We start from the raw sequence: 15,421 nt of genomic DNA on the forward strand, positions 1-15,421 counted from the left end.
AGAGAGTGCACTTATACAAGCAAGATGGACTGTACTAAGTAAAAGAACGGAGAAAAAAGATGGTACAGAAATGTTGCACCTGATATTGCAAGACCTACAGATATATCATAAAATACTGGACATTTATTTAACCAAGCAAGAGTGGCATCCAAACTTTTAAATATTTTATTATAATAGTGAGCAACAGCTATCAAGGGAATTCCTTCTGCACTAGTGAACAAAAGAAAAAGAAGGATCTGTGCCGGGATTTTATACCTGCTGATTTCTTCTACCAAGATCCAGTTAGCCATACCATACCAGTTTAATCACACCTATATAATCAGATTGTTAGACCTGTCAGCCCTTTGGGTGGTCCCTCCTCATCATTATTTATTTTGTCCCACTTTTGCCTCAAACCCTATTTGAATTTTTCCTTTTTGGGAACCACCAGACTTTTTAGTGTTGCTGCAGATTCAGGGAGCCATTTTAGCTACCCCTGAAACTTCTGTCTGAGGGCCTGGAGCACAAAATGGTGGCCACCTGTGACATCACCAGCATCCACTGGAACCTGCTAGCACCTTCCAGAACATTCCAGAACCCTGTGACAGTTGGAGGCGGTTTAGAATGTTGGGAAGCTAAGACAGAGAGTTGGCAGTTGGAGCTGGCAGTTGGCACCTGACTGGTGAAGAGTGAGCAGCAGAAACTTGAAGGAGGAAGGAGTGAAGCAGCAGGGGTGGAAACTTGTGCCTGGAGTGGGGTCCATAAACCCACCCTTGATACTAGTCCCTACTGACTGAGCCCAGCCTGGAGCCCTGTGTGGGAAGAAGTCAGAAACACCATCCTAAGGACCTGGACAGCAGGAACAGGCCTTAGAGACAGAGAACAGCAAGATCCTGACCTGGAAACTGGTTTCCCTGGAGTCCGACGTCGAGTAGCCTGAGACCCGGAGCCCGAGGTGGAGAAGCGGCGCCGACTGGAAAGCGGACGTCGTACCCGGAGCCGCCAGAGGTCGAGAGAGGGCGCCGTCAGAGGTCGTGAGGAATACCAGAGGTCGAGGAGGAAGTCACCCGAGGTCGAGTGAGCGGCGTCATCGGAGGAGTGAAGTCCGCCCTCCGGAGTCGTCGGAGACCGAGGTGAGGTGTACCGGAGGTCGGGAGTGAGGATCGCACTCCGGAGTCGCCGGAACCTGTGAGAATCGTGCCGGAGGTCGGGAGTGGAGGTCGCACTCCGGAGTCGCCGGAAACCTAAGGAGAGGAGCACCGGAGGTCGGGAGTGAGGATCGCACTCCGGAGCCGCCGGAAGTCGACATCGAGCCAAGGCCGGCCGACGTCATCGAATCCGAGGTCGCCATCGGACCGGAGCCGCCCGACGTCGACATCGAGTAAAGACTGCCCGACGCCATCGAGTCGGAGGTCGAGATCGAACCGAGGCCGCTGACATCGAGACCGGAGCCGCCTACCGGCGTCGTCAAAGAACTGACATAGTGCCGAGGCCGCCGACATCGAACTGGAACCGCCTCACGGCGTCGACACGACTCCAGCGGCGTCGGAGCATCAGAAAAAGGGCAGTAAGTGGAGTAGAGGGCGCCTAAGGCCCTGTGGAGACCTGAGAGACTGCTCTAAGGGGCTAGGGAGGTGCTGGAACCAACCTGACTGTGCCAGGGGTGAGCTGGGACTAATCTAGAGAGGTTGTGTGGAGGGAGAGGGCCAGGTCTCTGGTATTCCCCCCCTTGATCTACCTCAGTTTAGGCCTCAGCCTTGTCCAAGCCAGGGAGTAGACACCCCCAAGCCTTCCACATCCCCACAAGCTGTGCCTGGGCCAAATCAGCCCTTAGGAATTCAAAAGTGATCTGATTCTATGAGAGTCACTGTCAGCTTTTAAGTATTTATTAGGGGCACTGTATTTATTGTATTTCACCTATTTATTGCTTCACTGTATTTATTGGTCCACAGTATTTATTGATGTACAATATTTATTGGTTTACAGTATTTATTGCCTCAGAATATTTAATTGCCTGTATGTATTGCATTTATATTTATGTCTTCATTATTTATGATCACCCCTATTTATTGAATCATTAAGCCAGTATTTATTTGACCTGCACTATTTAAAGTTTGTATATTGTGATTGTTATTTATTTTATCCAATCAGCAACTAAGAGAAAAAGAAGATAAAGAAAGATATTTTCATAATTTTTACGGTGTAGAGTCGTTTTTGGAACGGATGCACGCATGGTTATTGTTTGGGTATGTCGTATGCTTAGCACGGTGCCTGATTCCTGACCACTCGAGCCAAGCTACCACAGTGTGTCCGGAGGACCACCACCACCCTTTCAGAGTGGGAGTGTGGTTTTCTAACATAAATTGGTGTTCAGTGGTGGGATTGAGCTGTGCCTACGTATACTTAACAATAACTGTGGGTAGTCCATAGGCCTACACCGGGAGTTTTCTCAAAGCGGCCTTCCTAATCGTGGGTTTTTGTTTTTTCCAAATTTACTCTGGTGGTGGGAGGAGGTATTATTAAAGGTACCCCCCTGCATAGTTACTGCACAAAACCTGTCCTCTAACCTGAGTGGGCGAGATGGAATTTGTACTAGAAAATCTAGAAACGTACACTGTGGCCCAACTCAGGGAGTTTTGCCAGCGGGAGGGGGTGTATTGTCCCCCAGGAGCAAAGAAGGGTGCACTCCAAACCAGCTTAAGGGCTTGGGGGGAGGCACGCCGAGAAAGCAAGGCTGAGGAGGAGGACAGGGATAGAGAGCCTGACCCCGAGGGGGCTGAGATGTACCAACCTGAGGTGGGGAACCTGTCAGCGGGGCCCAGAACCATTTCCAGGAAGGGCAGCAGTGCCTCTAGCGGTGGCTTGTCTGAAGTGGAGTTAACAGACCGGAGGGAGAAAAGACAGCTCACATGGGACTTAGCAAGGCTGGAGAAGGAGAAGGAAGAGCAGAGGATGGCCCATGAATTACGACTGAAAGAAATAGATCTTCAGATCTTGAGAATCGGGGCACAACCTGTTCCTAATGGTGGCAGCCAAACCCAAGAGATCACCAGGGAACCTAAACCATACCTGCCAAAGGACATAGTAGCTAGCTATGGAGTGGGCGACGATATCGCCGAGTGGCTAGCGGCCTATGAGGTCTCGTTGAGGGCCCATGGGGTTCCAGAGAAGTACTGGGGAGGGGGATTGTACAAGTACATGCCTCCAGCTGGTAGGGATGCATTATTGGCCCTCGAGGAGGATGAGCAGACCCACTACCCCACCATGAAACTGGCGCTCATCAGAAAGTTTGGACTAACACCTGAAAAGTACAGACAGAAGTTCAGGGGTAGTCACAAACTGGGCACACAGAATTGGGTGGACTTCCTGGACTATGCAAAGAAGGCACTGGAAGGTTGGATTCAGGGCAGTGAAGTGAGGAACTACGAGGGGTTGTTTGACCTAGTACTGAAAGAACACCTGCTCGAGAAATGTTTCCCTGAACTGCGGCAACACCTGGTGGATAGCAAGCTGACCAGTCCCCGGAAGCTTGCTGAGGAGGCGGACATTTGGGCTAGTACCCGGGTGTCCACAAGGGGGACTGGAGGGGATACTCAAAAGGCCGGACAGGGCGCCCCCCAGAAGAAAGAGGGAGGGGAAAAGAAAAAGGAGTTCTCCAAAGGCCCCCAAAATAACTTCCAAGGGAAGGGAACAGGATTCACCCCTAGGGCTAACCCACCCAGAAACCCTAATCCTGGCCAGAGTCAGCAGCCAAGGGTTGTCCATTGCTATGAGTGCGGTGGCGTTAGACACTATAAAGGAGATCCGAAGTGCTTGAAACGACCACCCCCTCCCACTGGAGGAAAGACCCCCGGAGTAGCTAGTGTAGTGCTCGGGGAGGAGATGCCCTTAACTAAGGGAAGGGAGTGGGCGGGTGTCACTTTAGTGTCCCTGGGAGAACGGGAGATGGTTCCTAAGATCCAGGTGCCCGCAAATACCGCAAAGTATGGGCAGTGGGTCACCATCAACGGCCAAAGAGGGGAGGCTCTGAGAGACACAGGAGCCAGTATGACTATGGTGCGTAGCCAACTGGTGTCTCCAGAGCAGGTAATTCCCGATGTACTCCACCCAGCCGCGATGGCTGACGGCAGAACAGGCCACTATCCAGTGGCCGAGGTTCCCTTTGAATGGGGGGGGGGGTTGCAGGTTCACTTAGAGTTGCCGTAAGCCCTGCCGTGCCAGTCGATTGTCTGCTGGGGAATGACATGGAGCACAACGCTTGGAAGGAGGTGGAATACCGGACTCACACCGAGATGCTGGGTACACCTGACTGGGCCTGTGTTAGCACAAGGTCCACGACTACCCGAAGAGGGAGTTCATTTCGGCTGGAGCCTGGAACAAAGGCCCAGCCAGCTGCCAGTCAAGGGAAGAACCGAGGACGAGAGGAGCCTGCCTCGGCGTCCCCACCCCGTAGGACGGATAGGCCACCGGAGGTGGTGGACCTGGAGACTGCGGTTCGGGACGTTACCAACCTGGAGGACCTACCCATCCCGGCCGAGTGGCACGTGGAGGGAGGCCCGTCCAGGGAGGAATTCTGCCAGGGCCAGAGGGAGTGCCCTACCCTTGAGGGGCTGAGGCGACAGGCCGAAGCCCAGGCAGCAGGGAACGTTGAAGGGAACTACAGTGTTTACTGGGAGGATGGCCTCCTCTACAGTGAACCCAAGGCACCCCTACATGGATCGTCACGAGCCTTGGTAGTTCCTCAACGTTATCGAGCCTTCCTTCTGGAGTTGGCTCACGAGATGCCATTGGCAGGACACCTGGGGCAAGACAAGACCTTCGCCCGTCTTGTCCCACACTTTTATTGGCCTCAGATGAAAGTGTCGTCCGATACTTACTGCCGGACATGTGTGTCTTGCCAAGCCAGTGGGAAAACAGGGGTGAAGCTGAAAGCTCCCCTGGAACCACTTCCTGTCGTTAGCACCCCCTTTGAAAGGGTGGGCATCGACATTGTGGGTCCGTTAGATCCACCGACTACAGCTGGTCACAGGTTTATCCTGGTTCTGGTGGATCATGCCACACGGTACCCAGAGGCAATACCTCTGAGGACCATAACAGCACCTGTTGTGGCTAGGGCCCTGATGGGAATCTTTACCCGAGTGGGTTTTCCCAAGGAAGTTGTGTCCGACAGGGGGACCAACTTCATGTCAGCGTACATGCGGGCCATGTGGAAGGAGTGTGGAGTGACATACCGGTTCACCACTCCTTACCACCCCCAGACAAATGGTCTGGTGGAGAGGTTTAACAAAACCTTGAAGGGCATGATCAGAAGTCTGCCTGAAAGCCTGCGGAGGAAATGGGACGTCCTCCTACCCTGTTTACTTTTTTCCTACAGGGAAGTGCCACAGAAGGGAGTGGGCTTCAGCCCCTTCGAGCTTCTGTATGGGCACCCTGTACGTGGACCTCTCTACCTGGTGAGAGACGGATGGGAAAGAACTCCCAGAAAGCTTCCCCAGGATGTGGTGAGCTACATGCTGGCCTTCCAGAGCCAAATGGCTAAGTTGTGGAAGCAAGCTTCTGACAACTTGGAAGCCAGCCAAGCAGTGATGAAGGCGTGGTATGACCACAATGCTCACCCGGTGGAGTTGGAGCCTGGCCAGAAGGTGTGGGTGATCGAACCAGGAGAGCTTAGCGCCCTCCAGGATCGCTGGTCAGGACCCTTTGAGGTGTTGGAGAAGAAGGGTAAGGCTACCTCGTTGGTGGACCTGAAGACCCCTCGTCAGCCCCTGCGGGTGCTGCATGCCAACCGCCTCAAACCCCACCACGAGAGGCCCGAAGTCATCTTGATGATGGTGACTGACGGAGGAGAGGACGTGGAAAGCGAGCCTCTCCCTGATCTGTTTGCGTCTCAAGAGAAGGATGGGTCGGTGGAGGGAGTGATTCTCTCCCTATCTCTAACTCCTGAACAGCAGGAGGACTGTCGCCAGGTCCTGGGGCAGTACTCTTCGTTGTTCTCCCTTGTCCCGGGTAGGACTCACCTGTGCGTCCATGACGTGGACACAGGAGACAGCCCACCTGTGAAGTCCAAGATCTACCGGATGTCAGACAAGGTGAAGGCCAGCATTCATAGTGAAGTCACTAAGATGCTGGAGCTAGGAGTGATCGAACCTTCTAGCAGCCCCTGGTCCAGTCCGGTGGTGTTAGTACCAAAAGCTGCACCACCGGGTGCCCAACCAGAACTGAGGTTCTGTGTGGACTATCGGGGACTGAATTCAGTGACCAAAACTGATGCTCATCCGATCCCTAGGGCGGATGAATTGATTGACCGGCTGGGAGCTGCCCAATATCTAAGTACCTTTGACCTTACTTCTAGGTACTGGCAGATCTCTTTGACTGATGGAGCAAGGGAAAGGTCAGCCTTCTCCACGCCCAATGGCCACTACCAGTTCTGTGTGATGCCCTTTGGGCTCAAGAACGCACCTGCCACATTTCAGCGCCTGGTAAACCAGATCCTCACCGGAATGGAGAGTTTCTCTGCTGCTTATCTGGATGACATAGCCGTCTTCAGTAACAGCTGGGAGGATCACTTGCGTCACCTGCAAGCTGTTCTCCAGGCCCTGAGACAAGCTGGATTGACGATCAAGGCCAGCAAGTGCCAGATCGGGCAGGGGTCGGTAGTGTACCTTGGACACTTGGTGGGTAGGGGAGCGGTGCAACCCCTCCAGGCGAAGATCGAGGCCATCATGGCCTGGGAACCCCCCAAGACACAGACTGAGGTCCGAGCATTTTTGGGCCTCACGGGATACTACCGTCGCTTCGTGAAGGGATACGGTACCATCGTAGCCCCCCTCACGGAGCTCACGTCCAAGAAACAACCTCGACGGGTAGTCTGGACAGAGGCTTGTCAGCAAGCCTTTGAGAAATTGAAGAAAGCCATGTGCGAGGCCCCGGTCTTAAGGGCCCCAGACTTTTCCAAGGAGTTCATTGTCCAGACAGATGCATCAGAACATGGCATTGGGGCAGTGTTATCGCAACTCAACGAAGAGGGTCTGGATCAACCCGTGGTCTTCCTATCCCGGAGACTACTTCCCAGGGAACAGAAGTGGAGTGCAATAGAGCGTGAAGCCTTTGCAGTGGTATGGGCTCTGAAGAAGTTGCGGCCATACCTGTTTGGCTCGCACTTCCTAGTTCAGACCGACCACAGACCCCTCCGTTGGCTGATGCAAATGAAGGGGGAGAATCCCAAGTTGTTGAGGTGGTCTATTTCCCTACAGGGAATGGACTTTCAGGTGGAACATCGGCCTGGAGTGGACCACGCCAATGCAGACGGTCTCTCAAGGTATTTCCGCCTTAGTGATGAGAACTCCCAAGGGGTTGGGTAGCTCTCCCCACTTTCAGCTGGAGGGGACGCGTGTTAGACCTGTCAGCCCTTTGGGTGGTCCCTCCTCATCATTATTTATTTTGTCCCACTTTTGCCTCAAACCCTATTTGAATTTTTCCTTTTTGGGAACCACCAGACTTTTTAGTGTTGCTGCAGATTCAGGGAGCCATTTTAGCTACCCCTGAAACTTCTGTCGGAGGGCCTGGAGCACAAAATGGTGGCCACCTGTGACATCACCAGCATCCACTGGAACCTGCTAGCACCTTCCAGAACATTCCAGAACCCTGTGACAGTTGGAGGCGGTTTAGAATGTTGGGAAGCTAAGACAGAGAGTTGGCAGTTGGAGCTGGCAGTTGGCACCTGACTGGTGAAGAGTGAGCAGCAGAAACTTGAAGGAGGAAGGAGTGAAGCAGCAGGGGTGGAAACTTGTGCCTGGAGTGGGGTCCATAAACCCACCCTTGATACTAGTCCCTACTGACTGAGCCCAGCCTGGAGCCCTGTGTGGGAAGAAGTCAGAAACACCATCCTAAGGACCTGGACAGCAGGAACAGGCCTTAGAGACAGAGAACAGCAAGATCCTGACCTGGAAACTGGTTTCCCTGGAGTCTGACGTCGAGTAGCCTGAGACCCGGAGCCCGAGGTGGAGAAGCGGCGCCGACTGGAAAGCGGACGTCGTACCCGGAGCCGCCAGAGGTCGAGAGAGGGCGCCGTCAGAGGTCGTGAGGAATACCAGAGGTCGAGGAGGAAGTCACCCGAGGTCGAGTGAGCGGCGTCATCGGAGGAGTGAAGTCCGCCCTCCGGAGTCGTCGGAGACCGAGGTGAGGTGTACCGGAGGTCGGGAGTGAGGATCGCACTCCGGAGTCGCCGGAACCTGTGAGAATCGTGCCGGAGGTCGGGAGTGGAGGTCGCACTCCGGAGTCGCCGGAAACCTAAGGAGAGGAGCACCGGAGGTCGGGAGTGAGGATCGCACTCCGGAGCCGCCGGAAGTCGACATCGAGCCAAGGCCGGCCGACGTCATCGAATCCGAGGTCGCCATCGGACCGGAGCCGCCCGACGTCGACATCGAGTAAAGACTGCCAGACGCCATCGAGTCGGAGGTCGAGATCGAACCGAGGCCGCTGACATCGAGACCGGAGCCGCCTACCGGCGTCGTCAAAGAACTGACATAGTGCCGAGGCCGCCGACATCGAACTGGAACCGCCTCACGGCGTCGACACGACTCCAGCGGCGTCGGAGCATCAGAAAAAGGGCAGTAAGTGGAGTAGAGGGCGCCTAAGGCCCTGTGGAGACCTGAGAGACTGCTCTAAGGGGCTAGGGAGGTGCTGGAACCAACCTGACTGTGCCAGGGGTGAGCTGGGACTAATCTAGAGAGGTTGTGTGGAGGGAGAGGGCCAGGTCTCTGGTATTCCCCCCCTTGATCTACCTCAGTTTAGGCCTCAGCCTTGTCCAAGCCAGGGAGTAGACACCCCCAAGCCTTCCACATCCCCACAAGCTGTGCCTGGGCCAAATCAGCCCTTAGGAATTCAAAAGTGATCTGATTCTATGAGAGTCACTGTCAGCTTTTAAGTATTTATTAGGGGCACTGTATTTATTGTATTTAACCTATTTATTGCTTCACTGTATTTATTGGTCCACAGTATTTATTGATGTACAATATTTATTGGTTTACAGTATTTATTGCCTCAGAATATTTAATTGCCTGTATGTATTGCATTTATATTTATGTCTTCATTATTTATGATCACCCCTATTTATTGAATCATTAAGCCAGTATTTATTTGACCTGCACTATTTAAAGTTTGTATATTGTGATTGTTATTTATTTTATCCAATCAGCAACTAAGAGAAAAAGAAGATAAAGAAAGATATTTTCATAATTTTTACGGTGTAGAGTCGTTTTTGGAACGGATGCACGCATGGTTATTGTTTGGGTATGTCGTATGCTTAGCACGGTGCCTGATTCCTGACCACTCGAGCCAAGCTACCACAGTGTGTCCGGAGGACCACCACCACCCTTTCAGAGTGGGAGTGTGGTTTTCTAACACAGATGTATTCCACTTTCTTGGCTACAACCAGTATTACATCCCATTTATAAAAGAGTGCCCTGACAATTATAGAATGATCTTGGAAAATTCTCTGTAGTAGGCTTCAAGAAGAGCAGAATATAAAAGAGATAGCAAGTTATCGTCAAAATAGATTCAGATTTAAAAAAAAAAACAGGGACGGTAGAATATTTGGAATTATGTTGGTTAAAATTTATTATGTCTACACATAAAAAGGTATGCATACTTGACCTTTTAGATCTAAATGCCACTTTTGACAACATAGATAATGTATTGCTTAAGGATATCACTATTTTACCTCAGGTTCCATTTCATAGTGCAGGGGTCATAAAGTGGCTATCCACCCTTGCTTGATTTAATTATTTTCCTCCTTCTCTTTTTCATAATCGCAATGAGGTTTTCAGGGTACCATGCTGAGAAAGATCTACTAAAACTAACAGCAGCCCCGTTCCTCTGGAGCTAGTGGAACACCCTTAAAACCACTTCTCCACCACCTCAAAAACGCCCATTGGATAACATGGCAATTCAGGCCATCACTCAAAAAGTGCTTTTTTCGCACTTCCCCTACTTCGATCCTCTTGAAACTCACTGGGACATTAGTTCCAGCGATTATCAAAAATCTCAGCAAGAATTACACAAATCCATCCAGTGGAAGGGGTACGACTTTTGCGTCAAACACGCGCCCCCCGCAAACACGCAAAATCACCCCAAAATCAGCCAAATCTGGATCGATTTTTTCCAAACCACTGGAAAACCTTCCCAACACCAAACCACACAAGCCCAAACCAAATCCAGCCAAATCGGACCAACCCCAACCCAGCCAGACCAACCCAAACCCTTCCAAAACACCAATATTGGCGAAACTGAATCGAGCCCTGAGCCCTAGACTCGGGGAAACCCTAGCAATTCCAACCCTAAGCCCTACACACCTTCCCAACCCTACCTCCTAACCCTACACACCTACCCAACCCTACCTCCTAACCCTGCACACTCCCCTGAACCCTAAACACCTAACCGCAACCGAGGCTGGCTTTTTGTGCCTGGTCAGAGTCTTAGGTAACTGCTTCTGTCCAACATTACAGTGCCCAGCTATCAAATTCCAGCACTGGAACAGTTGGGTGAAAACCAGGGAATAGATGTAAACACATCAAGTGATGTATAGAACACACAGGGCCAACCCGAAAGACTGAAGACTAAATGGTCGCATGGTGTGTACTTATTTTGATACAGTCAGTAACTGCTACTTAGACAATCAAGACTCAATCCTTTAAAGAGAGGATGGTAAAATAGTTCTTGGAAAGAGTGGATGAAAAGAAAATAGTCTTGCAAAACACTTCCATAAGTGATTTGCAATACATCGTTCTCTAGAACCTTACTAGCCAGCTTACCTTTGTTCGAATCTTTCACCACAATGTCCGAGATCTCAAAGAGCTTCATTGGTAGGGGCATTTTCCTATTAGCAGCAATTGTTTTCAGAAGGCCAGGAAGGAGACTGGTGCGTGCCACCTAAGCAACAGAAATAAACAGTCATTATATAACAACACCACTGCCATTACTTTTTTTTCTCCAAGCAAACTACAAAACTCCCCCAATCGCAAGTGCTGACAACATTTGCTAAGTAAACTGTATAGATAGGTAATTCGATTTAAATGGCTAAAAATAGTCGCTTTCAGAAGCTACTCTAAAACACACATAAAAGTGGAAAACTATCTATGAAATTAGACCATGTACTATGAAACTGAAGACTGAGGGTGTTAAGAAGTCAGAGGGGGGTACCCCCAGGTGGATTACTGCTTCGCTTGATCGCGAATGGCTCAGTGTTCCGCACCTGGTTTTATTCAGTCTAATAAAATTGCAAGAGACTTTGGTTGCAACAGTAGCCAATCCTCGTTCACACAGTCCTCGCCAAGATTTTCCTTTGGCAAGGGGGCAACCATACAATGCGCCCCTAAACAAAACAAAACTATTCTTGCCTCTTATTCCCCTACCATTTAAGCTCCCCTTCATCCAACCTAGCCGTGTATGGAAGCCACTGCTCCCACTTACTACCTAATGAGAGCATGTAGTAAATGGAAGCATTAAACCTATCAAAATAGTAAATAGTGTGGAGATTTCCACAGGTAATTTCATGTCCACATACTTATTCCCTATTAAGGGTGCGGGACTCGTAATGGGCAGAATTCTCTCCAGCAATATCAGCCGTAATGTTAATTTCACGCGCTTGAACTCCTCACATGGCCTTCCGCCTCACTGATAAGGTCCTTTGAAATCTCAATATTCCTCAATCATCTAATCTGACAGAATTACTGTATTTGACAGCATTGTACATTTAATTCAGGTAAAATGAGTAAAAAGCAGTTTTTTTGTTCCCAACATCTGCACACAACTAAATATAACTTTTACATTCAAAGAGAAATATTTAAAACTCTCTGCATTGTGAATTTCAAGTTATAGGAAGTTAAGCGCATCTTACTAGCAGGATTTACAATGTAGCTCCTTCAAAATGAGTGGTGATTAAAAGATAATACAAATACATTTCATGTCCAGGTATGCAGGAGCTGCAGTGCAGGCTCGTATTACACACTTCCTTCATTCAGCTCTTCCATGTGGGCGGAGGAGCGTCGCCCCACTTCTTTCTCGCAGTGCGAGAAGCAGAAACGTAAAATGGTATTATAAATACCATTTTACGTTTCTGCTTCTCGTACTGCGAGAAACCAGAAGGGTTTGGTTTGGGGCGGGCGGGTCTGCTCTAGGGCAGGGGAGGGGTGGTTTGCCCACTGCTGATGGTGCTGACCATTTGGTCGGCCCTCTGGAGCCGAACAAGCCAGTAATGTGCACTCTGGCTGGTCGGCGTCCCGACCAATCACAATTCTGCCATTGCAGTGTTGTGATTGGCTTGGGGAGGGAGGCTGCCTGCTTCCTGTTCAGGAGAGGAGCAGAGAACCAGAGACAATGCGGGACCGGGCCGGCGAAGGTAAGTTAACTTTTCTTTTCTTTTAAATTAAAGCCCCGCGATGCTCCGCCCCCCTCCCCCCGCGAGTCCTACCGGCCCCGACAGACTACCTTTAGAGAACAAAATCTCCATTGTAGAGGTTTAGGAAGAAAGAGAACCTGAGCCCTGGAGTGGTTGTAAGAAAACCATCTGGGGTCAAGGAAGCAGACAACTGAAGGTTCCTCCCGTAAGTAGGTCCCGTTGCGTGGTAAAGTGCCAGCAGGAAGCCATCCGACAAGTGAGATGGAATGTGGTGGCAATAAAGTAAATACAAATAAAACCCCTAGCTGCTCCAACATCCAAGGGACAGAAGGTATCATCGACGTATGGAGCAAGAAAAGATGGTGTTTCTTCTACTTTTCTCTGGAACTAGAGGTAAACAAAGTACCATCAAGGTTAGTAGAAGGCTCAAGCTGCCTTCAAGACAGTTAAAGGAAATGACCATTAAAACTTCAACAAGTGTTTGTCATACTCCAACAATAAATGAGGCCCCGAAAACTACTGCTTTCAAATCAGAGCAAATGTTACTATATGGTAGTTTATTTTGCCAATACAAATGTATGCACAATCAATCCTGTGCTGAATGAAACATAAATTGCTAGCTTGTTTCAACAAACCAGATGGTATTGACGGATGTCTGCTGGACCAGAATCACAACACTCTTGCGATACCATCTAAGTAACTTAGCTCACAATAAGCTTACTCAACATTCTAACACACGTAAGGACTAGCATAGTTTGATATTAGTTAATTGCTCAAACAAATTTGAAGTCTAGAGTTCTTCATCTGGGACAGTGTTTGTGTCACACTAAGCTAACCTACTTTTAGAACAATGCTGAACTACAGGTCTCATTAACAGAACATATAGGAATTCAGGAAAAGTTAAACATGGAAGCCATGTTAAATTCTTATAGCAAAGAAGGTACATTATTATACAAATGTCTCCTTCGCCAGGTGAATCCCTGAAACAACAATGCTAGAAAATAGTAGTTATAGGCAAGTGACCTTCCAATCACCAGCAATAGATTACCCATACATTTGTATACCTTATAAATACAGTATCAATCTTTGTTAACTTGGGAAGGCAGGATGATAAGGCATTGTCTTCAACAGACTACGTACCATAGAGCCACTGTCTTCAACAGGCTATGTATCATAGAGCCACCTCTAAAAATCAAGTCTGCGATCTGATATTATTGTCAACAGAGTTGTGTTTCAAAAATGTGCCTAGGGTTGTTCATGTTGCCATTATACAGATTTTGTGAATCAATCATTTGTATGCTTAATTACTGCTGCTGCACCACTCATAAAATCTGATGCATTTCTACTAGGCAGAGGTCTGTTGGCTTTAAGACAACTGAATACCGATTGTCTGGATAAGGGTATCCCTTAACCGCAAAAACATATGCAATCATACAAAGCAGCGATCAACAAAACGGCAAGAGGGCGATCATTAACCATATTCCAAGCAGAGTCTTCTTCAATTCTTGGCATAAGCCCTCTTCGGAGAATGGGCTCTGTGGCCTGTCAGCACTTCTTCACGCAGCTTGAGGTGAATGTCCAAGTGTTAATAAGTGAAACTAGGATGTTGAGAACGAAGAGCCTGTTTTGTAGTTCAATGTTCTTCAACTCTCCCTTGGCAATAGATGCGGGTGTACTGTCAGTTTGTGGTAAGGCTCAACGGCCATTCACAGTAGGGTCAGAAACTAAATTAGCGTGGGAGAAGCAAAGATTAAATCATGACCTAAGTGATCTTTGACAATGGAGTCTTTTGTGGACATGTGTCGTTGATTTGATGGAGAGGTAGCCACTCAATGCTGAAGGAGACCTTCTGGTCAAGGGAGGAGCCCTTTATGCTTAAAAAGAAGTGGTGTAGAAGATGCACTTAAGCAGAGGCTGCCAAAGGGCTAAACATTCACGAACTAGATGTTACAAGGCTCAAGAAAAGACAAGACTTAGAAGAAGCTTTTGTAGTAAGCATTTCTATAGTCCGAGAGCGCTCCTTCTGGGTTTTAAATGTGTATTCTGTTTGCACTGTGGCAGCTTTCTATTGTGAGCATGAGGGCAACTTAGGATGGTGAGTAATCAGTGCTTTAAATGGGCCGGTACTGTCCGGTACGGAGTCCCGGCACTTTTTTTTTTTTTTGAGGAAAGCATTGGCACTTCTCAAGAGAAATGCAATACCTTTAATTGGAGAGTACCGGCACTTCTCAGAAACAAGCAGGTACTCTGTTACAGAGTACCTGCACTTTTATTTTTTCATTTCAAGCAATGTGAGTCATTAACTGCTGGCATGCCTTCTTGTTGACTTACTCATCTCATTTGGGACGACAATGCACTGGTGAAGAAGAAACCCTAGCACATAGTACAGCTGTCTGCTTCCCAGCCAGAGCAAAGGTAACAAATATAGTCTGCACAAGGGTCTTCCTGGTATATATACCTCAAGCTGACCGTTGTTAATTTAATGGTCTGGGGCATTCTGGCTTTTTTTTTTGAGACCATAGAGGTCCAGTGTCTTGAGTCTTCCTCCACAAGGAATAAGTTATATAAAAATTGAGCAATTTTGTCTAGAATTGGGATCCCTGGACCTTGGTATTTCTGCAACTGATAAGGGGCATGTTTTCCCTATACAGACTGTGCTAATAGTGGTTGCTGCACAGACATGATGATCTGTCCAGGCTGCAAGGCAGGATTTATCATCACTACCTTTCATTGTAGAACTTTGCAGCCTTTTTCATGAGGTCCCATCTATATTCACCTTGATATAATCAAACTGCATATATGTGGTATTTCTATAGAATAAATCTAGCCAAAAGGCAACAGGGTGATGTATATGGACAAAGACTAGCATAATTCAACGAGTAAGAGGAGAGGAAGATCGGTTGTGGATGGTTAATGTTTTGTGATGTAGTGTTCTTTAAAAAGGTGAGTTTTCAACTCTTTCTTACATTTGAGCAGCGTTGAGGTGGTTCGGATGAATACGCGTTGTTCCTGATCCTGGGTGCACAGATAGAAAAGTCTTGCAGG

General features: G+C 48.9%; 1 protein-coding gene across 1 annotated transcript in view; it reads right to left on the bottom strand.

Moving 5' to 3' along the window:
- Nucleotides 1-15,421, bottom strand: part of FARSB (phenylalanyl-tRNA synthetase subunit beta) — a 267,705-nt gene that overhangs the window by 73,890 nt on the left and 178,394 nt on the right. The window contains exon 15 of the mRNA XM_085634265.1: nucleotides 10,791-10,908. Coding sequence (XP_085490391.1) covers nucleotides 10,791-10,908 — 118 coding nt within the window. The remainder of the gene's footprint in view (nucleotides 1-10,790; nucleotides 10,909-15,421) is intronic.

The sequence above is a fragment of the Triturus cristatus genome, chromosome 11 (genome assembly GCF_964204655.1).
Source record: "Triturus cristatus chromosome 11, aTriCri1.1, whole genome shotgun sequence".
Classification (NCBI taxonomy): Eukaryota; Metazoa; Chordata; class Amphibia; order Caudata; family Salamandridae; genus Triturus; species Triturus cristatus.